Genomic DNA, 25,518 nt, shown 5'->3' on the forward strand with positions numbered 1-25,518 from the left:
GTCTCAGCACGCGGGCCGGGCGGGGAGCAGAGCCCAGGTTCACCTCAGTACTATTGAATACCGGGCCCTTCGGATCCCCAGAGTCAGCAAACATTACAACACACCAGGAAAAGCCAGACCCTGGACCAGCATCTCACATCCTTCATTACATACACCCCCTGAGTACGTTATGAAGTTTGAGAGGGACTGAGGGAGGGTTTCATGTGGAATCTGCCAACTGAAACAGTATGCAGACGCCATGTTGGGTGTCATCAGTGCAGGGACAGGGGAGGTGACAGGCATCAGTGCAGGGACAGAGACTGAGTCATTCTCTATCACAGTCTCAACAGCCAACAGGCCTTGGTGGCTCACTAGGGCACTGATGGTAGGACCCAAGGAGGGTACGGGCCAAAGTGTAGGGAACTGTAGCCGTCAGCACTGGGCCTCGAGGCTGCTCTGATGTGTCTCTGATGTTTAATATTGGCAGTGACCTCAGCACCAGGATCTGCCCTCAGCCAAAATGAATGCTGCCTGGTGATGGATGTGTGGGAGGGTGGCCAGGAGAGCATGGCCAAGGCTTTGCGGGAGCCTATGAGGAAGGACCGCCCCATTGCTCTTCTCTCTAGGGACTGTGGCTCGCACTCAGTATCCTGTGCTCAGAGACGAGAATCCAAGCAGGCCAGAGCCAAATTCTGCCTCACCACCATCCCAAGATGACAAAGGCCTCCCTCCCCCAGAGGTCCTGGCTATGCAGAATCAGTCCCAGAGCCAAGGACTCTTTTCACTTGCCAGCTAGAGGAAACCACAGAGGCAGGCAGGCAGGGTCTATCTCGTATGGAAACAAGGCCCCTTGCTCAGAGGGGCTGGTGGGCTTTCCTACCCAGTGACTAAGAGAACCCCCGTGTCCCTGTTGGGTCTGGAGCGGACAGAATGAGACAGACGGCTCCCTGTGCACAGCCCTCACCATGCCACAGCTGCCACTTCCTGCAGCCTGACCCCTCCATGGGCTAAGTAAATAAACCCATACGGTGCTGGCTGTGCCATTTTTCATGGAGCTAGGGAGGTGGGGAGAAGGCAAAAGCTTTTCCATGGGAGACCTAAGGCTGCCAGTGGGAAGAAAGGAGCTGGTGACCACAGGGCCATGGGCAGCTCTCGGCTGCTAGAGTACCTACCCACAGCCCCAAGCAGGTTCCCATGCCATGCCAAAGGCAGAAGGTGAGACAAAGGGGACTGAGAATGGAAGGCACCTGCCTAGTGGGAAGGATAGAGAGGTGACCCAGCAGGAGTCTGGGTCAATGGACCTGGTTGGGAAGTCTCACATGAACTATTGCTAGGCTTCCTCACCATGAAATAAGAACTCTGGAGGATACTTGCAGTACTCCCGGTGGGGCCTAGCATATGTGTCCCTCACATGTGTTCATAGGCATGAGCATCTGTAGAGTCATCCTGAGGCCACATGTGCTCCTGGGGCTGGAGGGTGTTCGAGGAGGCAACCACTGCTAGCTCAAGGCAGCCTGGGAGGAAGGCCTTGAGGGCAGCTTGTCTACTCAGAGGTGATGCCCCACAGCCATAGGTTAAGGGTACATTGCCTTCTGGATGCTCAGAGCTCCGCCTGGCACTGAGTGCCAAGCCCTTCCCCCTGCCTGGCAGCTCCAGGCCTCAATCTGCTTGTTTTCTTCCCTCCTCCGCAGACCTGCCAAGTGCCATCTTCTGGGCCTGCTTCCACCAGAGGGGAGCTTGTGGCTTTCGGAGCCTCATGTTGCAAACCAAGTGTTTTCCACTCTGTGTTTTCTGTGCTTCAAGAACACACATTTAGAGCACAGCACAGAGGCACAGAGGCTGAGTGGCTGAGATCTACCCTCAGCTTGTCCTTTTTGTAATTAGTGAGTGTCTGGTCAAAGGAGGTTTCCAGTGGTGACAAAACACCTTTCTGCTAGCCTGAGGGACACAAACCTTAATTAGGAAGCCACACAGTGCACTCTCTCCCATGATCCACTGGGAGACATGAGGGTCTTGGGACACTCACAAAAATCAATGGAAACTTTTCTGATTAATGTGGTCTGAGAGACCGCCGTGTGTGGAAGGGCATCAGGCCAGACAGTTAGACTCAGCACAGGACTCACTGCCCCCCGTGAGAAGGATGGCGAGAGTAACACAGTCCAGGTCTGCCTGAGAGTCTGACCACTGCAGGGCCGGGCCAGGCACCTGGAGGGCAGAACGCGCACTACAGCCTGAACAGCTGGCTTTGCCAATTCTAGGGTCTCCTGCAGAAACCTCACGATGGAGAACCCTCACCAGGGGCCCCTCCTATCTGCAGGGATGGGCTCACACCTAGCATACGTTGCTTCCACATGGCTGAGAAATCCCCTGTATAAAGGCCACCAGGAGGCTGCTGGCAGGGGATCAGCTGGGCAGAGGGGAGGAGTCAGCCCCTGGGAGGGCCTCTCCCACGGGCACAGGCTTGTTAGTCTCTGAAGCTACGTTCATAGCTCCCATGTTAGCTGTCTCCACAACAACCAAGATAACAAGGGCAGCTCACTGGCTAGGTCCCAGACAGAGCTATGGTCTCATCTCAGGCTCTGCCCTGTGGTCCTTTCCATCTTGGTGGAGGCAAGAACTGGACCTGGGCCCAGCAGAATGAATAACTAATCAAAACAAGGAAGTCTTTGTTTGTTTGTTTGTTTTGAGACAGGGTTTCTCTGTGTAGCCCTGGACCAGGCTGGCCTTGAACTCACAGAGATCTGCCTGCCTCTGCCTCCCCAAGTGCTGGGATTAAAGGCGTGCATCACAATTGCCAGGCTAGGAAGCCTTAATCTGCACAGGTGGGTCTGGCCTTCATGTCCAGATTCAAACACTGATACCATCTGCCAGTCGACTCCAGAAGGCTTGGCAGAGCCAGCAACGATGATGACACAGATGTGAGTGGATGGAGCCAGGAACTGCCTAAGAACCAGCTTTCCTCCTGGCACTGGTGTGTGTTATTGACTCTGCATTGTGTACACATGCACACAAGTGGGGAGGGCCTCCCCGCATCCTCCCCACTACAGGCTCCCAGAACTCGCTCTCTGAACCTGTGCACACAGAGCTCAGGAGTGTGTTTTGTCTGAGGGCCTTAGCCACAGCACTCTAATATGGAGTACTAACAGTGTGCTGTAGGCTGAAGACTGGGGGTGGGGGTATCCTGCCCCAGAATATACGAGGGGCCAGATTTGGCCGCCATAAAATCTGTCTTAGTGGTCCAGGCCTCACCTTGCCTCCTGACCTTAATACTTTCTTCCTGAGGCAGTGGAGTGAGTGGGCGGTGACACATTCTCCTTCCCATGCCTTCTGGAAACCTGAATGATGGGCCTCCTTGTCTGATTGCCCTCCTACCCCTGTGCTGGCAGGGCTCACCCCATCACACTGTGGGTATGTATCCTTGATCCTCCACTGCTCTGGGGCCAATGCCTCTTGTGCATCATGACTGGAGGTGACAGGCCCCTGTTCCAATGTACTCCACTGGACTGGCCTGAGTGGACCCCCTCGGTGGGACCTCAGCAGACAGCCAGGCACAATTCAGCACACACTGTGTGTATGGTAGCCTGGACCTGAGAGTCCTCAAGAGACACCTACAGCTTGGCAGACAAAGAGGTGGGTGAAGAGGTTGGGATGGAGACAGAGGCAGGCCTGGGGAGGAGGATGTGTCCTCTCAGCTGAGCCAACCTCCTGTACTCATCACTGGCTCTGGGGATTGCAGGGCTCACAAGCCCCTATGTTCCCAACAGTCAGCTCTAAGGGTCTGGCATTTTTAATCATTAGAGTCATCTTGCACACCCAGAGGCAGAGAGATACTGGACAGAGAATATCCTGGATGTCCTCATCCGTGACTCATTCCTGAGAGCTGGCACAGTGGGGGTCTGCCTTGCTCCTGAGGCTGGGCAGTACCCATGCCTTCTCAGAAGAGATGCACCAAACTGCTGTGCTTCCTGTTTCTGCCAAAGGAAACTGAGAACCACACTGTGCCTAAGCAAATGAAGGAGGCACATATATAGCCTCGGACAGCCAAGGGACAGTATGACAGTATCCCAACCACAAAAGTGCTCAATGGTCCTGTGTGTGGACCTAGAATTCTCTAGGCTTGAACATGGCCCCTCAAGAGCCTGCAAAAGCCTGTGGACTGAGGTGTCCATGACAGAGATTGGAGACCCTGTTCCCGGCCCCAGGGTAAGCGCCTTACGTGAGAACCTTCCTTCCTGCCCGTTTCCTGGAATCAGTGCTTCTGCAGTGCTGGGCCAGGACCTGCAGCCCCCCTCTGCCCTGGCCCCTCTTTGCTGTGTGGCTGGGGTCAGACTTGGGGACCACAGGGAGGGGAGCTGACTGCCACAAAGTCTTGTCCTGTCTCCTTAGCACAAAGGTTTGAGGGGCTTTCTAGTGCGTCCCAAACAGAGGGACCTGAGAGCAGCAGCATGGCTGGTAATGGTACAGGAACCAAGGCCCTAAGACTGAGGGGACAGCCACAGCCAAGGGCTCTTCTACCCACCACCCCACCCCACATCACCACGACGACGACCACACAGCTTTGACACCACACTGCAGACAGGTAATCCCAGAGGCAGCTCCAGGGCTGGGGCAGAAGGCTGACAGGCCCTTGTCGCATGTCACACCTCAACGGCTAGCAGAGGTAGACTATGCGGCTATCTCTGTACCCACTGTGCAGATGTATTCACTGAGGTGGGGGATAAAGCGGCAGAATAAGTCACAAGGGTAGGAACTGGGGGTGCATTCTGGGTGTCTATGCTGAACCCAGGATAGATAGGCTAGAGAGAAACTAGATTTCAAAACCTCTGTGGCAATCACAGAGGCCATGGGATTAAACATCTAGACAGGTCAGTACCAGCTGGTACAGTGCAGCCCCCTGGGAAAAGCAATGTGTACTGAAAGGCAATGTGGTTCTGAAATCATCTGGGGTTGATACCAAGTTCCGTGCATGGAGCAGGCAGAGCAGAGCCAGTGTTTGGGAGAGTCAACAGGTTCTCGGTCACTCTGGAGGCTCTGGCTGCAGGCCCTATTTCAGATGTCTGTCCTAGAACCTGAACTGAGGCCAACACTCCCAGAACCAAATCAGCAGGTCTGATTCAACAGTGAGGTCTTGAAGCAGTGAGCCACCCTCTCCTGGCCTGACAGACAGCTAGGACGTCTGGAAAGTCACTGTCCTACCCTGCCTCAGGGTCTTCCTGTAAGGATGACAATGACATCTCCTAACTCCAGACGTGCCACTCATGACAAGTGTGAGGTGCGTGGTGAAGACTCCATGTTCTGTGGCCAGTACCAAGGACCCTGACCACCTGCCCTTCCAGCTTTCCCAGAGGTGAGGAATGGCTGTGGCATCAGCCTAGCCTCAGTGGCCACCCTCTTTCCAAGCAGGCAGCATCCCTGCTGAGGACAGTTTTGAGGATCATCCCATAGGGAACATGTGGTCTCCAGCGGTGGCATCTTTGAAAGGTGGGCTTCCTCGGAGGACATGGCTGACGGGGTATGCCCTTTGGAGGGTGCCCTGTGTAGTCCTCCCTTGCAAGCTCTGTCTAGCTGCCATGAGAGAAGCAGGTCTATTCTACCACACTCTCCCCTGTGCAGGATGCTCTACCTTCCTGAGGCCCACAGTGACAGAGCCAAGGCACCATGGACTGAACCATCTGAAATCATAAGCCCCCCAAAAAACGAAAAGGAGCAGCTCTTTTCCTCGGGTGTTCTGTCATAGCCATGGAAAGTGACTCCTATCAGGCTCACAGCAAGTCTTTGGCAAACCTGGCCTATTGCCCCAGGGATCCGAGCTGCTGTGCTGGGCGAAGAGGCACCTTACAGTTGAGAAGACCAAATACCGCACTTTTCACCGACCCTTGGTTGAGCTCCTCTGGCTATGAGCAAGCCTCATTTGGAAGGAGAAAAAAGTTGGCCACAACCCTGTATCTTCACTGTCTCCATTTGAACCTACATCACACGTTCTCATCACCTTATGGCTGCTGAGTAAGGCAGGGTCTGGTCCTGCCTGCCAGTTGCCATTCACTAGGTATACCCTGCCAGGCATTAGGTGTACCCAGCATGGGCTAGGACACTCTGTGATAGAGCAGCTGGTTCTGGAGTTGAATCCAGATTTTCTGAGAACACATAAATCAAATCTGCTTTGTGTGCCCCCTCCCTCCTTAGACCCAGGTTGGGCATTCTCTGGTTTACAGAGTGCAATCTTTTGGAGCGGGGTGGGGGTGGGAGGGTGTCTTGGGTGTGGCACTCTAACTGGGGCAAGTGCTGCCTATACAAGGGGTCAGAGGTATCCTCAGCCCAACACCAACTCTATATGGTTCTTACCTTTCTGAAAGAACTTCCCTTACCTTGGCCAAAAAGGGAGAAAAAAAAATCATACAGCAGAGGCAGACACTGGGTGCCGAGGAAGCCACAGATCCTGAACCACCAGGGTAGCGTCTCCCACAATGCCTTCCCACTGGCCACTATCCACAGTTCTAGTCAGAAGCCGGGGTCTCATTCCCACCCCAAGGTCAGAGGGCACTGCCACAGGGAGGATGAAAGGCAGAAGGTGTGGGCCATGCTTCCAGGCCAGGCTGGCCTATGCTAACAACAGTCAGCCTGGACATGACAGCAGCTGCGGGGACCCTGGCACACAAGCCCTCCCCACACCAGGAAACACCTCCACAGAAGCAATCGGCTGCATTCCATGTCAGCAGGGCCCTGGGGAGGGAGCTAAAAATAGTCAAGAGCTTGAAGATGGCTAGCAATGGGGGTAGGGGACAGGCGGGAGCAGGAGGGCAGTGCACACACTCGTGTAGCCGTGTGCAGTACATGTGTCTGTACCGAGGGCTAGGACTTGTGCATGGGTGACTGGTTCCCAAGCACACCCAAGTCCAGAGAATTTGTCTCCAGAATCTTTTCCTTTGTCCTTGCCAGCTGCTCTCACACACATCAGTGGGCCCCAGCACACCTCAGTGAAGGGCCAAGAGCGTCTTCAACAAGTGTGGAGTGCCTGGACCCACAGGACACCATCAGGAGCAGAACCTCCCACTCTCTGCCTGGTCCTGCCTGTCCTGGTGCCTCCTCTCTTTGGGTCAGTACAGCTCCTATGCTGCCCAGGATGCAGCTTTCCACTGGATCAGTGGAGGTCATGGGCCCGGTCCCCAGACTCAACCCCTGGGGTTGGATTCAACAGAAATAGGGCACATGGGGTAAAAAGCCAGGCCTATCTTCCAGAGCCCACCCTGGACTTTTACCATCCTGGGAACCCCAAAGAAGGTGCTACAGGATGCACTTGACCATGTAGCTGGGAAGGAGGACTCATGGTTCTGTGCAGGGGTCTGTGACCACGCCCACAGCAGCATCTGCCTTCTCTACTCACAGACTGAGAGCCCTGTCAAGATGCAGAACACCCACCCAGCACTAAAGCCGCCTCATCTTGTGCCCATGTGAGTAGTCCTGGAGACCCCAAGCCCTCACGGAACAGAAAGAACTTGGTCCTAGGCCTGGGTTTTTTTTTATCAGCTCCTGCCTTCTGCTCCTGCATGTCCCTGCCTTGCACAGCCTCCTGAGATGGTTCCTCCCTGCTTCCCACTCCCAGGCCTCTGGTCAAAGCCTTCCTGTGAAGGAACTTAACCCTGTAGTTGCTGATCAGCACTACCACGTGTCCCCACTCCCTGCCCTTGATGTTCTCAGGCATCTCCTTGTTCACCTGATGACCGTCGGGAGGAGGGCTCCAGAAAGTTGTGGACAGACTCAGGTTCTTACCTATCTCATGTGACACATACTATGGTTGTCACCACTACACAGAAGGTATGTGCCTAAGATCACACAGTTCATCAGTGGGCTACCCCTCTCCTCATCTGCATGAGCCACTAGAAGTGTAGAACTGAAGCTTGCTTTTCATCAGGTGACATAAAATGCCAGTCCAATTGAGAGAGCGCACCCCTCTGTCCTCCCAGGTCCCCTGATGAACTGGAGAACACAAAGCTTGAGATGTTTCTAAGACCCCACTCCGGCACAATGTACACAATACCAGGAGTCCCGGGCACTGTGCCAACCACGGTGATGAGCTCAGAGAGGTCTGACCCATCTGCCCACCCTATAGCCTGCAGCTTACAAGGTACCTCTTCGCAGGACTTCACTGAACCTAAGCACAGCCCATGACACAGGCCTGGGTCCTACCCTGTTTAGGACAGGACAGTGCTCCCGAGGACACTTACCACAAGCTGAGGTACAGGCAGTGGCTTGCCATCCTGGTTCAGGGACACATAGGTGAAGAAGGCACTGGCGGCCCGGTACCGCTTCTGTGAGTTGTCCACCACAGGGTCGGCGTCCACCAGGACCTCAATTTCCATGGACTTATTGCTCGTGAAGGTCATACGTCCAGAGATGGTGATGACGCAGCCTGAAGAGGACACGGAGCCACTGCATTAGTGGTTGCCAGCTTGGTCTCTACCACAGGGGCACAAGTAGGCAGGAGCAGGTCAGTGAGAACCCCATGTTACTGAGGACAGTTTAGACACTGGGTTAGGCAGCACAGGCAGCAGCAACTACAAAGACATCACGACAACAAACTATTAGTGTGTGCCATTATTAGTCGATGTGAGTCATCTGTCTCCTGCAGTTCTGGCCGCCACTGGGTCCAGCCCCACTGACACAGGCCAGGAGTGGCAGCTTCAGCCAGGCTATGGGTGAGGCTGCTCAGTCCTGCCGCCTTCCCTGTCCTCCAGGCCACACAGTTACCCACTGTGATGTTCTGAGCACCAGAGAAGAATATCCCAGAGGCTTACAATCTTTATGTTGGCTTGGCACAAGCCATGGCATCAAGTTTTTGGTGGGGTCATGTGACTGTCTGTCAGGTTTGCTGAAGTTTCATCCTCTGAGCTGCTGGACATCATGCCAGGATAGTATCCAGGCTCACCTCTTCTCAACACCAACATGGTGTCAGGTGGTCATGACCTCAGTCCACAGTCAGTGTCTCTGTAAATGGCCCGAGTGACCCCTCTCAACTCTAAGCCAGTGCATACTACCATCAGTGCACGATACCACACAGTACTTTAGCCTGGCCTTCTGCTTCCGGGCTTAATGCCTCTCCCTGCCACCACCCACCCTTCCACACAGACCCCACCACTGTTGGACCTTGCCCTTCTCAACCCTTGGCAGTTTCTAGTCTCAGGGTGCTCAGTTCTGCTCTTACAAATGGACACACAGGAACCTGACCTTCAGAGAACTGTGAAAGAAAAGGCAGAAGACCCAGTGCCGGGTCTAGTGCTTGCCAAGGGTCATCTTTCCCAGCCATGACGGGTTTGGCCACAGGGGTGTTGGCCTGTGGAGGATTTGGGGAAAAGCTGGCTCCTGGCTGCTGCCACTGCTGACTGATGTGTGACCACAACCCTCCTCCCAGCTCCAGCACAGTCTTCTGGGCCAGGGTACGTGGGTCACAGAGCCTACTCAGGAGGGACCAGTGCTGGCGGCAGGGCCCTACAACACATATCTAGCATCCTAGCTTCAAGACAGGCCCTGCAGGACACACTGAGACAGCCAGAGAGAAAGACGTTGGAGGTAGCAGGGCTTTCCATTAAGAAGTTCCAGAAAGCTCCATTCCACATTCAACTTCATACTTACACAGGACGCTTCAGTGCAGGACATGGCCATTTCTGGGAGGAAGGAAGGAGCCAGGGGGTCAGCAACAGGTGGTCTGGTACGAGCTGTAGTGCTCAGTCACATGCAAGCACCTGACAGGTGAACACACCTGGGCCACACCCTGGACTGTTACCAGCTCAGGACTAGAAGCTTAGACTAGTCACCCCAGGTCTTACCATGCTTCTGTCCTCTCCTAAATGCCACTGAGAGCTGGGCTATCAGGTGAGACGCAGGAAAGAGAAAGCGGGCAAGATTTCCCCCAAGTCCAAGGCTCGTGAGGGCCACTGTGTGAAGTGCCACCTATATCACACCGTCTGAGAGGCCAATTCCAGGGTCTCCAAACACACTGTAAATTCCAGAGACAACAGGAAGTGTGTCCTTCTGCTGTCAACCACAAAACCCATTTCCTACCAAGGGTCACAGCCAAACCCTGGCTGCTCATGGTGTAATGTTTGAGTTGGAAGCCCAAAGCTTCTGACTCCAAGTTTAAGTCAGAAGTGGCTGGTTCTGAGAACTGGACCAGAAGATCAGCAGATGGAAGGGTCTGGAGAGCCAGGGATGTCATGCAACACGATAAACACCCCAAATCTGGACTTTTTCACTCACAAGAGAACTACATCACCATGCCACACACAAGCCTCAGGGGGAATCTCCACAGATAGAGGAAGGAATCCACTATGGAGCTGGCCCCTGACTGGGCCACTGAGAGAACAGGATCAAACTGAAACCCCATGTCGAAAATCCTCAGCTCTGGTGACAGGGGAGGCACAGAGCACCCAGAGTCCCTGCAGTGTCAAAGTCTGCCTGGGGAACCAGATCCAACTAGGTGGGGAGAGGCAGCTAACAAGTGGTCCAAACTCCACGATGGCCTCCCCATCCCACACACTTCCTATAATGGCTGCCTAGCTCACCCTGTGCCTCTCCTCCAGGGATGCTGCCAATACCAGCCCACCTCCTCCATGGCACTCCTTCTATTAGCCTTCATGTTCCACTGCAGATCTGACCAACACCTACCTGTCTCCCAGTCTGGAATGCCTAAGGGCAAAGCAGGGGTCCCCATTAGGTGGTGAGTAAACAAAGAGACCCACAAGGGCTACAGAAGGGTTTTAAACATGGGCAGTTGACCACAGAGACCTAGCACCCTGCAGGCCCCAGAGCCCAGGGGAGCCCGAGACCCTGCCATTACCCTGGAGTAGACACTGCACAGGCCTGAACTGAGTGGCTCAGAAGCATGGCACTGGCTTCCATCAAAACACTGCTAGCCAATGCTTCCTTCCACTTCCTTCCTCAACTCAAAGGCCATCCTTTGAATGGCTGCCCTGGAATCTCCCCACCTCTTACCCACCTGCCTCTCCCAGGAGGAAGCAGGGCCCTTCTTCATGCTCCACCATTCTCTAAGTCCCCAGAATGTCCAGGCACATGGGGCGAAGTGAAGAGAGAATGGGAGAGTCTAGGTTCACAGTGACCCTTGTGGTTATGGATAGGTGTTGGCACACTTGTTAGCAAAGAGGCCTCAACACCCAGACTGCGGAACACGGCACTACATGGAAGAAGTCTCTGACACATCAGTGGAGACATATTAAGCTGGTGGAGGAGCAGGTCAGCCCCAGTGCCAACAGCCCCTGCAGTGCTGTCCCTCTGCCTAGGGTGTTGGCCTGGTGGGTAAGCAAACACCACAGCTCATGCCAGGACGTGACACCTGGGCCATCCATGCTCAGTTACAGGTATCTGGAACTGAAAGGCTGGACATAATGTGCTAGCTATATAATGAAACAGTCTACATCTGCACTGCCCTGCACCCCTGTCACACAGGGCTCTGGCACTTGAGATGGCTGAGGATAACTGAGGATCGGCACTTTTCATCCCTTCTCTCTCCCTGCCTCTTCTTTCTTTCCTGCCGTCCCCCTTCTGGTCTTTCTTCTTTAGACAAGGTTTCAGGACACAGCCCAGGCTGCCTTGGACTTCAGTCTTTCTGCCTTTCAGGAATGGCCTCACTGTGTTGGTCAGGCTACACTGGGACTATAAGCACATCCCACTATGCCCAGCTTTAATTTTCATTTTAATTATACTCTGAATAGCCATGTGTGGGCAGGGACTATTTTGTGGGCAGCACAGCAGTGAAAGCTCAGGGGCTGGAGAGGTGGTTAGTAGTTTAGAGCACCTGCTGCTCTTGCAGAGAGCCTGGATTCAGTTCCCAGGACTCACATGGTGGCTCACGACCATCCAAACTGTTCCAGTCTGCAAACACCAGGCACACACACGATGCACACACATATATGCAGGCAACACACACACACACACACACACACACACACACACACACACACACACACACACACACACAGAGTTTAAAAAATATATAAGAAAGGGTTTTTTGTAGTTTTGTTTTGTTTTTAAGCAAAGCCAATAGAATGGAGTGTAGGGAGCTGCTGGAGACAGGAGACTCAACTATCCACCCCTGATGCTCTCCAAACTCAACAGGAAAAGGACCCTGGTAAAGGCTGATGAGGGCACGACAGAGCAGTGTTTTTCTTAGGCTAAACCACTCACTGCACGAAGTCTCAGAAGAGAGAAGTTACTACTCAGATGTGAGAAGCAGCTGAAGTCAGATCACATCCAAGGTGAACATCAAAGGTAGATGATGTTGCATTTGACCTGTGAAGATCACATGTAGCACCCCTCACCCATATCCACCCTGCAGCTGCTGTTCCGTGTCCTGTAAGGGGTCACCAAAACCACGCCTGAGCCCCAGTGGCTATGGGCAGCTTCCTTAACCTCTCAAGTTGAAGGTTAGAACCCTGAGATAACAAACTGCAGACGGCTCATAGGAAGGCACTCAGCACGGCCTGACCCTGAAGCCACCAATGTCCAGGGCAAACGCATCAAGTGGGCTGAGCTGCGAGCTGTCTGCTTTGAAGCCACTGACAGCCCACCTGGAGAGCGTACCCCACAAGGCTGGCAGCTGCCCCAGCTGACTCCCCTGAAGACAACATCACTCCCCAGGCAGCAGCAGCTAGATTACAACTGTATGCCAGGGATTGGAAATGAAAACAAACTAATAAAGAAAAATAGCTGTTACCAAGCCTGAGACCTGCTAAGCACTCGGAAGTTTACAAAGAGCTCCGTGTTTTGTGCACCAGAGAGCCGGGCACAGAACTGTCTCAAGTGCACAGAACAGTGAACTGTGGTGACATTAAACTGCAGCCTCTGGGAGGGTCCCTCTGGAAGACTGGCTATCTACAAGAAAAGTGCACTGCCAAAAACCATCTCTTCAAGGAAACTGGTTGGAATTTCATGTCTCAACTGAGGGGGGAAGGGAGACAGTAACCCATGGGATACATTATGTTCATATGGTTGAGGTTTCTTGTTTGTACTGAGCAAAGGCATTGCTGTCCACGTCAGGCTTCCATGCTGTGTGCTGTCCAAGATCCTCATTGAACTCGGTATGGTCATAGCAGGTCCTCTAAGAGTAGGTATGGGCTTGTCACGGCTCGTGGCTCCTACTGTCCCCAGCATCCATGATACTGGCATGGAGAGCCTGAGATGCTCTTGCTGGGCCAACATTGCTTAAGGAGCTGGATCTCTGTCCTTCTCATTTCTTCCTGGGCAAGGGGCTAGTGACACAGGAGTGGTCAGTGACACAGGGCTGGACACCAATCTAGTGTGTGGATGAAGCCACTGGAGAGTTAACTCAACTACACCTTTAGTGTGCACAGGTGGCAGCTGGCCTTTGGTATACCAGGAGGCCAGACTGAGCGGCCTGAACATAGGGTGTCGCAGGTGGCCCTGGAGGCTGTGAGCCACAGGTGGGATGGAGTGTGTCCTCTCTGTTCTCAGTATGAGTGAAGAGTCATCCTCAAAGAACCAAGTTCGTAAACAAGTTGGCTAGTCTGCCAAGAGCAGAGGCAACTAGTAGCCCGAGTGGCCACATGGAAAGTCTGGCTCTGAAAACTCAGCCTATATTTATAAACCCAGATGCAGCTAACTGTATTTTAGTGCATATCCTGTTGTGCTCAAACTCACACATTCTCTTCTGACCTTCTGGGGACAGTACTGTGACCACGTAAAGCTGTTGCTAAAACTTTCTGATGGACATCCTATTGAGTGACCAAAAAATCTTCTGAGAAACAGACCCACAAGATGGCGTGTGGCCAAGGACACAGGGGGCCAGAGGAGGCAGTATGGTTCTCAGAGGGTGTGCAGCTCTGATGACATCTTGGACTCAGATGTTAGCCTCCAAAATCAGGAGAGACTTCGTTTCTGTCATTTTAAGCATCCCAGTCTGTGTGCATCAGACGCCGCAGCCCCAGGGAGCTAACGTTCCTTCACAGAGTCCTCCTGTGCCAGGCCCGTCTTGCAGGCAAGGTTCCCAGGGCTCTGTAGACGCTGCCTTATCCTGTACACACTGATGCATGTCACACCTCTTCTGTGGAGGTGGCAAAACTGTCCCCTGTGGCCTCCTCCATGCCAGAGCTGAGGTGTAAGGCAAAGACAAGCACAGGAACGGTGGCCCAAGAGGTGCCACAGCCTCGAGCTAAAGTGACCTCAGCAGCTTGATCAGAACCAGCTTGTCAGCCCCGCCCTCCTCATGGCGGCTGACACACTGGACCGCATCACCACAAACCCCAGAGGCAGGAGGGACTTGCCACCCCTGCGCCTCTGGCGAAGAGTAGAGTGCACTGGTCTAAAGAAGCAGAGGCCTCGGTACTGAGGAACCAAAGATGGAATGTCACAACCACATTTGTGAGGAAGACACAGCCTGTGCCACCTGAAGAGGGACCCTCCTCCCTGGACACACCCAGGATGGCTCCTGTGTAAAAGGACATACACGGGGACCTCACAGGGGACATCTAGTTAGAAACAACAAACAAGGTGACAGTGTAAAAGCCTGAGGACTCTGGCACAGAAGTAGGCCAGACTCTACAACTGTTATTTTGTTATTGCCTCAGTTCCTTCAAAGCCCAAGCAAGACCCCATTTCAGCAAGCAGCCATCATCTGCCGCTCCCTGGGAGGAGCCAAATGTCTCTCTCAGAAGTCTCTAGGCCAGAGGGCTGTAACGGTACAAGGACAAAGACAAGGCTGCAGCAGCCACTGAGGGAGGGGGCCCTAGGGAAGGGCCGTCACATCACAGACTTTTCTTTTTGAAATTAAAGACAGGGTCTCACTATGCAACCCTGAGCGGCTGGGAACTCACTATGCAGATTAAGCTGGCCTTGAACTCCCAAGTACTGGGATTAAAGATGTGCACTACCACACTGTTTTAGCTACAAAGACCAGGACATCCCAGGAGGTTCTGCACAAAGTCCCCAGGCCCCCCCAGCCCACCCCTTTGAGGAAGCTACAGCAGAGCAGTGTGTCAGACCACTGTCAAGGACACTTGCTGCAGATAATGCAGCCCCACATCCTCTGGTGACAGCAACGACCCTAGACAAGCTGCATGACTCTCAGCCATTCCTCCAGTCCAGACCCACCGCCTCCTGAACGGCCCCTGCCAAGCTCCTGACCATGCAGGAGGCCAACGGTGAAGAATTGGGGGTCTTGCTCTGGTGCCTTCCTTCTGAGAACAGTGTAGTTCCTTTAAGGGCTCTCTGACGCAAGGCTTTATTGATATGTCTACTGCTGGGTGGACCTGGAGGAAAGCTGTTCTCCAGGATGCTTTTTCACTGTTCTAGGGCCACTGAGGGATGGCTGAGCGGGACCAGTTCTGTGGTGCACGAGCCTGCTCTCCACGGGGGGTCTGGGTTTATATTTAACAATGGAGTGCTGAGTAGCCATGTCACCAGGCAGGAACTCTAGAAAAAGGACTCTCCTTTCCTGAAGGCTCAAGGAATGAGCTACAAGGAGCACAGCATTCCAGGCTTCTGACACACAAGGCCCCGAGCAGCAAGCTAAAGTGACAGGAGCCACTTGTCACCATCACCTGTTAAAACGAAACTATTGTCTGTGTTGGCGGCAAATACCTGTCAATCAAGACAGATTCCTGGAAGCAGAGGGAACCACGTCACGCTGGCTCTCCTTACTGGCAGCCCCACATCCACAGCAGGAAAGCCCACTTACTTCCAGTATGGCAAAGGGGGTGGTCTTGCATCTGCCCAATCTCAGAGTGCTTCCATCCACCACGTAGTGGCCCCCCTACTAGGTGCTGGGGAGCACCCAGGGTCACAAGGCTCTGGCCTCAGAACCAGGAGTGCAAGGCAGTGAAGTGGCTTAAACTGTATGGCTCCTAGTCTGTAATCAATAATCTGTAGCAAGGCCTAGCCTCATCCACTGCCCCTCTCATGAGCTGCTCTCACAGTGCAGCATCCCAGGGCCAAGGCCCAACTTTGGACTCACCCTCTGCCTGAAACAACAAGGCGGATGAACCTGCCCTACCAGCTGCAGCTGCACAATTCCATCTCCGTCCTGTGAAAACCCTCAAGGAAGGTGAGCAGGGCTAGCCAAGGACGGAGCGCCTGAGGCGCCTCAGCACTGTCCTGCCATCACTGTCCATCCTGCCATGGGTCACCTCTTATTCCACAAGAAGGAAACCTATAAGGTTTGGTGGCAGCTATTGAAGCAGGAGCATCCCAGGGATCCTAATGCTGGAGTTCAGGGACAAAAGCCTCTGTCATCCCAGAGTTTCCAGCTGAAATCAGATCAATAAACACCAGCCTCACGGATGTGTGTAAAGGACAAAGCACACAGTTGTGTCTCCCTGCTTCTTGTGCACACAGGCAGACCCCAGGTGTGAGCACAAAGGGAAAGAGCTCCAGGGACCAAGCACCCAGGACTCTAAAGTGCTACCCGCCCCCATTCTCACGGGGAGAGCTCTCTTACCTTTCCGGATTTTGTCGTGAAAATTGATTGCATCCACGGAAGCTGTGACTATGTTGGTCTTGCAGTGGCGTGCAGCCACAATCCCAGCCACCTCATCCATGAGCTTCATGGTGACACCTGCACAGAAAAGGGCACACGGCTGGTGAGACCTGGAGGAAGAGAGCGTGTTCACACCTGGACATCAGTCCTCCCACTCACACCAGCAAGGGTTCCAGTCAGCGGGAGCGGGCTGTGGCATGCTGTGACTTCCTCAGGAGCATCTGAAAATGGCCTTAGGTGACATTCTGGGCAAGTGACAAAGTTCTCCACAAACCTCACTGCCAGGCAAAGTTCATAACAATGTCCCCTGGGAGGACATCGGTCAAAACATCAGCTGGTTAGATAGATAAGGCGACACACTCAGTGACCCATGTACTCAAGAGGCTGAGGCAGGAGGATCTTGAGTTTGAGGCCATCCTGTCCTGTCTCAAAACAGTAAGGACAAAATCAGGTAACACAAGGCAAAGGGTGGCTCAGAATCACCAGTCCTTCCTGTTTATTTAGAGACAGGGTTTCTCTGTAACCTTGGCTGCCCTGGAACTCGCTCTGTAGACGAGGCTGGCCTCAAACTCACAGAGATCCACCAGCATCTGCTTCCCGAGTGCTGGGACTAAAGGCAAGCGCCACCACTGCCCGGCATCACCAGAGAAGGGGCAATTTCCGGGAAACGTCTGGAATTTGTAGAAAGAAACAGTGTACTTCAACTGTTCCACACCCAGGGACAGAGATGCCCCAGAGACGCAAATTCAGGAAGCAGTCTCACTCCTCACAGCCAGCAAGGGACAACACAAACGCCCACCAAGTGATGAAGATGTGGCCTACCCACCCACACTAACATGGGTGAACCTAAAGATAGGCACAGAGGGAAGCGAGACAGACGCTGAGGGCCACATTCAGTAAGAGGCTCTTGTGCTGTAGGAGGAGACTCCAGGGTCCCTAGCGATGGCAGACCAGAGGGTAATGAGGGTGATTGCCAGGGGGCACAGGGCTTCTCTTCTAGAGGGAATTAAATGTTTCCCAATCAGAATCTGAAACTGAAATGTTCCAAGAGCCAAACTCTTTGAGCACCAATGTGATGCACAACAGCAAATTCATATTATACTGTGAAACTGTTTAACACACAGAATTATTAAAAAATATAGCCGGGCGGTGGTGGCGCACGCCTTTAATCCCAGCACTCGGGAGGCAGAGCCAGGCGGATCTCTGTGAGTTCGAGGCCAGCCTGGACTACCAAGTGAGTTCCAGGAAAGGCGCAAAGCTACACAGAGAAACCCTGTCTCGAAAAAACCAAAAAAAAAAAAAAAAAAAAAAAAAAAATAGTACAGGGGTGGGGATTTAGCACAGTGGGAGAGCGCTTGCCTAGCAAGCGTAAGGCCCTGGGTTTGGTCCTCAGCTCAAAAAAAATATATATACATATATACACACATATATACATACATATATACATACATACATATACACATATACATATATACATATACATATATACACATATACATACATACATACATACATATATATATATATGGTACAATGGAAATGTAACACTGGTCGACCCACTGTGGAAAACAGTGTAAAGGGTCCTCAAAATACTGGAAATATAACTACTGCACAATGCAGCCATCTATGTCCTTGGTGTAGAGCCACAGGAAATCATAGCAGCACATTGCCTGCCTAGTTATTATTACATTTATTATTACATTTTATTTATTTATTTATTTATTTATTTATTTATTTATTTATTTATTTATTATGTGTACAGTGTTCTGCCTACATGTATGCCTGCAGGCCAGAAGAGGGCACCAGATCTCATTATAGATGGTTGTGAGCCACCATGTGGTTGCTGGGAATTGAACTCAGGACCTTTGGAAGAGTAGCCAGGGCTCTTAACCGCTGAACCATCTCTCCAGCCCCCCCATTTTTCTTTATTTAAGCATGCACGTTTCTCTCTCTCTCTCTCTCTCTCTCTCTCTCTGAGCTGAGCCATTTTTGTGGGTCCCCTGCCTGCTTATTTTTGAGACAAGGTCTTGCTGATGTAACCCAGACTGATCTTAGACTCAAGATTCTCCCACCTTGCTGTCCCAAGCACTGGAATTATAACCTATAAAAGCATCAAAGTGACATTGATCCACCCAACAGACATCAGGAACTTTAGAAAGCTGAGCGCTCACTATGCTCGGACGTGCTGGCTTCTAAAGAGGAAGAGAGAGGAGAAAAACTGGGAGGCACCCCACCCACGAGGTCCAGGCTCTACTGCAGCCACATGCCTCATGTTGTTGTTGAACTGAACACCAATTTCCTGTGTGTCTATGCCGATTTAGGATTGGAGATGAACACATAAGTAAAAAGAAATAAAATGTCTCTGGAGGAGTCAGGGAAATCTGGCACCACACACACTCTGCTCAAGTGGGCACAGGGATCAGAGACCGTCAACCTCCCCTGGCCAGGTGCCACTCACATGGAGGCACGTCCGGGCCATGCCACTCACTACCTCCTGATTTGGCTGTGGCTTCATGGCAGGTCTCTGTGCAAACACTTATCTAAAGACTTCAGAGAGGATGGAGAGAAGGTGCTCACAGGCTGAGTTCTTCTGGATTTTCTCCATAAAAACCAGAGTGGACAACAGCTGGGCAGTGGCCAGACTCACAAGAGGATCAGCATGAGGCCCTGGCATATGGAGAGGTACTTTCCCATAGATCATCCTCATACCATGAGCAACGGCCTTGGTGGCCACAGAAGCTCCCTTGGCTCAGGTTAATATCAAGAACACTTGCTGCAGAACACTGACAGTGCACACAAAGAAAAGATGTGCCCAGAATCAGAATGTGGGTTTAGATCACACCCGTCAGTCAAGCACAGAATGGCTAAGAGACAGGAGTCTAGGAACTGTGGCTGCCGGCCTCACTGGGACAATACTCTTTAGATGCTGGGTTCATAGCACTGTGCCTTCAAAACAGCTGTCCTCTTTAGGAGACAGTCTGTCTGCCAAAGACAAGCTGGCTGTTTCCAGAAGAAAGTAAAAAAGGAGCAGAAATCGAAGCTTTCTGGAGAGTCCACAAAGCCGCCCATGACCTGGATGCCCAGGACCAGCTACACTGCAGAAGCACTGGAGCTCGGCAGAGCTCAGAGACCTGGTGGGAGAGCAGCTCCAGGAAGGACCAGGCCTCTGTCCATGTGAGCTGGTCCCCGGTAGATACCTCTCAACAAATACAGACAAGGATGCTGAGCTTCCCTGGAAAGCAGCCCCAGGAGACAGGCACATTGTTCTCTGTCTTACAAATCAGGGCACAGACAGGAGTTGTGTGTCCCAGACACACAGCAGGAACTGAGTCCAGACACTGCTCAGGGGGGTACTGAGGCCAAGCTATGCTGCCTTTCCAACGTGGTTGGCCAGATCAAGAGTGAAGTGGAATTCTTAGGTAGGGTGATGAGAGATTTCAAGATCATGGTGAAGGGTAGGGTGGCAGAAAAATTACTGTGTGTGTAGAGGGGTCATGGCCCAGAGCACCTCCCTGGCCTCTAGACAGTTACATTATGGGAGGGGTAAAGAAGAGGAAAAGGAAGGGTTTGTGTTAAAATCTAGAATTTGCAGAGTGGTGACAGCACAGCCTTTAATCCCAGCTCCTGGGAGGCAGAGGAAGGCCGATTTCTCTGAGTTTGAGGCCAGCCTGGTCTACAGAGTGAGTTCTAAGACAGCCAGGGATATAGAGAGAGACCCTGTCTCAAAAAAACGAAACGAAACAAAAATCCAGAACTCACTATATCTGTAACTGGCCCCTTGTTTACGAGCACAACTTGTTAAAAATGGAAGAATAAAATGGAAAAGATTGATGCAAACACTTTTAAATGAAGTTTGGCCTCATTTACTGAAAATGCCAGCTAGTTAACATCAACTCTACTACGAGGCCATGGTCTCTAAAATGCTGACAGTTCTAATGTGCAAGGCTGTGATCCCCAGTAGATTTCGGAAGGAACAAGCATGGTTGGGTGAGCTTCTGGTTCATAGATGACATGTTGGCCCATATGTGGGCCCCACAAGGCACCCCGGAATGCACTGGATAATGTGTAACATGGATATCTGAGCTGTGCCTCAGTTTTCCTGGCCCAAGACAGATCCTGGATCTTGGTGCTCAAGAGATGGCTGCTGGATATGAACAGACTGATAAAGAAACAGACACTGAAGATCCTAAGTCAAGATGTCCATTCCTTGTTAACCTGACACTCAAAGAGTATCACTCTAAACAACAACATTCTACCCTGAACCCACAACAGACTCATGTCCATCTCATTATTCAAAATGCATCCAGTTGACGTCCAAGAATCCCCAAAGCTTTAAGAGTTCTAACGAGGCTCAAAAGCCAAAAGTTAAGTTTCCCTGCAGACTCAGGGCAATTGTCAACCCTTGTAAAAACCAGAAAGTCACATACTCCCAACATGTAATGGCTCAGGGTCCACTTCTGTTCCCAACAGGACCAATGGGAGGTCTGAGGAACCCACTCCTCTATCTTGTATGTAACCACACGGTCTCTCCTGGACCGGCTCTAGTTATCCCTTCAGGCTTTCTTCCACAGACATTCCATTGTATTAGCTTCTCTAACACCCCAAGGTCTCCAGTGAGACAGGCTTCGGCCCCATGGCTTCACGTGCGGCTCTGAGAGATGCTGCAAGGATCCTAACCTACCACACACTGCCTTGCACCTCAGGCCTTCCTTTGAAATCTGGGTGGAAGAATACCATCTTCTGTGTTGTTTACATTGGCATCTCTGTGACCACAACACCCAGAAAGGGGAAACGGCCTCCTAGACACAGCCAGAACTGTGCTTGCTCATAAGCGAGAACAAGCATCATGGGAGCTGATCTCACAAAGAATGGTGACGTGTTTCAGTATAAAATATTCAAGGGGCTGGAGAGCTGGCTCAGTACTAACAGCAGGAACTGCTCTTCCAAGGTCAGGAGTTTGGTTTTCAGCATGCACATCAGACAGCTCACACTACCCATAACTCCAGCCCTAGATCAATCTGATGTCACTGGCCTCCAGAGGCCTGCACTCACGTGCATGTGTACACACATGTGCATCCAGAGGCCTGCACTCACGTGTATGTGTGCACACATGTGCATCCAGAGGCCTTCACTCACGTGTATGTGTGCACACATGTGCATCCAGAGGCCTGCACTCACGTGCATGTGTGCACACATGTGCATCGAAGGGAGCACTCACGCTACTGAGCAGCATCCCCACCCCTCACTTGTCTCTCTAATCTGTGTTTGTCTTTGTCTTCCTCATTTTCTCTCACCACTGCATAAACAAGCAGGTCTCAACTCAGACCTCAGACAGTGCAACTGTTCCCCACAGGGAAGGCAGAAGGGAAGGCATGGACTGAAGGTTTTAAGTTCTTTTTTTTAATTTTGTGTGTGTGTGTGAGAGAGAGACAGAGAGAGAGAGAGACAGAGAGAGACAGAGACAGAGACAGAGATACCAAAGAAGTCCTGAGTTTGATCCTCAGCACCACAGAGACCAGACACCCATCACTCAGGAAGTGAAGGCAGGGACATCAGAAATTCAAGGCCATCCTCCGCTACACAGCGAGTCTGAAGTCAGCAGAGCTGTGTGAGGCCCTACCCGAGAAGGGCTGGCCGTCACGTGTCACACAGGAATTACTGAAAGCACGCCTAACTCTTCCAGCACAGCCTTAGAGGACTCCATCACAAACACCACCGCCATGTCACACCAGGACGCCTGGGTATCACCGTCGGCACAGAGGCTGTGTTTGCTGACCTGTGTCCAAACAGAAGCCTGCAGCCTGGTTCCCAAGTGCCCGGGCTGTCGGTGCAGCCTAGATGGATGCTTCTTTCAGAGAAGCCACGTCCCTTCTTCTACCCTGGAAGTCACCATCCCACCCCACCCCCCTTTCTCGCCTTCACACAACTGGCCAGTGCCAGGTTTTCTATAAAGCGCCTCTCCTCGGTGTCCAGGGAAAGCCTCCTCACTCGCTTCCCATTCAGACATGGCTGGTATCAACATCAAAAGAATAACTTTGGCAAATGATACAGTCCATCATTGGCTGTCGCTGCTACTCAAGATTGGTAATTTTAAAAGATGACAACAAAATTGTAGGATTTGCTCTCATTAGAGACTGCATTCACTTCAGGAATTATGGGAAGGAAAAGAACCAGGCTTGTTGGCCACTACCACGTAGATAAACACCGGGTGGTAGAGATATTTTTGCATCTTAACATTTAACTGCTTACAGATTTTTGTTTTGATTTTTCTTTAAGTATTGACAACATGCTGACTGGATTAAAAATAAAGGCTTAATTTTCTTTTCCTAAGGCCTGCTGGCTGGCTGGCTGGGCCAGGCCTGCCTACAAACCCACAGCAGCAGCTAGCAGCTCAGAGCTGGAGCAGCACCGCCTGCTCTGTGGGTGGGATCCGAGATGCCCCCATTTCTAAATTTAACCCCAGCTGACGGAGCGTGGGTAAGAGCTTCCTATATTAAGCAAATGATAGTAACTTCATCTTATTTTATACATCCTACCCTTTGGTGATGACAAGAGGCTATTATGAGACGCAGGTGAGTGAGAGCTCCCACATGACCCTGGCTCCTCTGGGTCCTATCACCCTGCAGCACTGGGATAGGACCAAGGAATCCCTGGCACAGGAGTCTTAATTAAGGCAGCTCATACAGGTTATTTTTGGCAATGAGTGCACAGACAACTACAAATTTCTAAAGACAGTAACAAAATGTCAAAAGTGGGAACTTCAGGAACAGACAGACACAGTTCAGCAGGTAAAGTTCCTGTCACCAAGGCAGACCGTCGGTGAAGGAAATAACCACCTCTAGCAAGTTGTCCTGTACAGCCAGCCATTCATGCCACAGTGCACAGGAAATGGAATGTTTTAAAAAGTAGATACTATGGCAAAGTCCCAGGTGGTGACGCCTGTGGCTGGAGTATCACAGACCAGGATGACAAGGGTAGCTACTCTCCCTCAGCCGACTACTGCTCAAGGGTCAATGGAGCAGCGTCAAAGCAGTAGGGTGCATTTGTCACCCAATGCCTTGGGGACTTGGTGGAGAAACAACAGCAGTATAAATCCACATCCAGACCCAGGAGACGTAGGCCAGAGGACAGTCTAAGCCTCGACTAGAGGCCATGAAAGGGCAGGCTCCTACAAGGACTCAGGACCGGAGCAGAGATAGGCTACTGTTTCAGACTAATTTAAATGCATTGGTCACTTTGGACAGGACAATGTTGTTGTTAGAGGCCACCTGCCCTGGTCACCCTAATGAATATGAGGTGACCAATATCAGGTGAACCAGCCGAAGAGGGAAAAAAGGCTCACTCATGTGGTGCCAAAGGAAGGATGTAGAGCCTGGGTCTGAAGAGGGATCATGCACTGGTTAAGAGGGAATGTGAGGGAGTCAGTTGTCTAGGGACAGTAATGGGGTAGAGGGAAGTGGGGGCAGAGGGAGGCTAAGGGTAGTGCCTGTACTCTCCTGGGCCCTGACACAACAGGAGTCTGAGCTTTGGAGAGGTGGCAGGCAGGCCAGTTGGCCGCAGTGGGGAGATGACTGAACTCATAGCGACAGAAACGGTCAAGTAAGGAACCTTGACCTTCTGGCTGTCGGGTCCCAAGCGGGGTGTGGCTCACGTCTGCAAGGATGGTGCTGTTATGGTGGGAGGGCATGTGGAGAAGGGGGGCGGTCAACAGGGGGCCAGTGCAGGCAGCGGCCAGGGTTTGAGCCAGGAGAAAACAGGGCACACGTGCTCAGATTCTGACATGATGAGACAGTAGAGCAGAAGGGTGGACCAAGAGAGGAGATGGAGGTTTTCTGGGATGGATCTGAGTCAGGGCCACCTGCAGGAATGCTGGCCAGACAGAAGATGGAGACTGCTGGAAGGGCCACAGCTCCATGACAGAGCTGCTGCCAGAGTCCAGGGGAGAGGATAGGGCTGGAGCCATGGATACAGGAGCCACTGGCCTCAGATGAATGGGGGCCAGAGAGAGCAGGCAGTGCAGGAGTGTGCAAAGCCGAGGCACTGAGGCCTGAGGTGGTGGGGAGTGCAGAGAACAGCAGGGGACTGAAGGACGGTGGCAGCTAGATGAAGACATGGCCCGGGACGGATGTGTGCAGGGGAGCAGCAGGCAGCAAGTCCTACAGAAGCCCCTGAGCTTGCTGGACCCCTAGTACAGACAAGAGAGAAGCATCTGGTGTCAGGTTCCAGAGAGAAGCAGGCCCAGAGTACAGCCCAAGGCTGAGAGGGTAGAGGCCCCCAAGTGGCTGGCAGAACCCCTTTGCTAGGGAGAAGGCTGGCCCCACTTGCTGTCTTTGGGGTCACATCTACCTAGACAGTTTCACAAGTACCTGCCTCCTACCTCACAAAGGCCTCCTCGAAGTTACTACCTAAATTTACTCTTTCCCAAAAGTGAGCTAACAGCAAAGTCAAGGAAACCCATGTTCCATGAGACCACCCTGGGAATATGGGAACTTCCCTCTACTCCCGTGGACCATCAGAGCCACATCAGAGCCAAAGACTTGAGACAGCACAGGATAGAAGTTGACCATGCCCTGGCCAATAGTCCCACAATAACAGCATGCTCCATAGACTAGGCTGGTCACCAGTCACTCCCTCTCCTGACCCTGGCTGGTGTCTACTCTGTGATCTGGGGTTGGGGCACAGGGCAGGACCCTGGCCTGTTGGTCGAAGCAGAATCAACCAGGTACGGAGCCTGAGGATGCATTTACACACCATGGGCCAAGTAGCTCCAAGCAGAAGAGTCACCACAGCCACTGCAGAGGAGGGTCAGCTCTACAGAAAGGGATGGGGTCACTCATTAAAAACGAACGATGGCCTGGGGGGACACACAGTACAGGACACTGGAGAGTGGGATGAACTTAGGTGTCATGCTTCTGTGTATGGAATGTGGATCTAGGGAGCACAGGGAACAGAGGACCAAGACAGCGGTGGGAAGGAGCCTCCCCGTCAGGCCCACCCTCCTCTTTTTCTACGGGCAGACTCTGTTATTCTCTTTCCAG

The 25,518-nt window shown here is 52.3% G+C and overlaps 1 protein-coding gene across 2 annotated transcripts in view; it reads right to left on the reverse strand.

The window, feature by feature from the left end:
- Nucleotides 1-25,518, reverse strand: part of Acot7 (acyl-CoA thioesterase 7) — a 96,345-nt gene that overhangs the window by 3,406 nt on the left and 67,421 nt on the right. For both annotated transcript variants that reach the window (XM_052718542.1, XM_052718541.1), the window contains exons 7-8: nucleotides 16,442-16,558; nucleotides 8,202-8,386 (exon numbers count right to left, since the gene is read on the reverse strand). In XM_052718542.1, the coding sequence (XP_052574502.1) occupies nucleotides 8,202-8,386; nucleotides 16,442-16,558 (302 nt within the window). The remainder of the gene's footprint in view (nucleotides 1-8,201; nucleotides 8,387-16,441; nucleotides 16,559-25,518) is intronic.

This window comes from Peromyscus californicus, unplaced genomic scaffold (genome assembly GCF_007827085.1).
Source record: "Peromyscus californicus insignis strain IS unplaced genomic scaffold, ASM782708v3 Scaffold_5__1_contigs__length_169319896, whole genome shotgun sequence".
Lineage (NCBI taxonomy): Eukaryota > Metazoa > Chordata > Mammalia > Rodentia > Cricetidae > Peromyscus > Peromyscus californicus.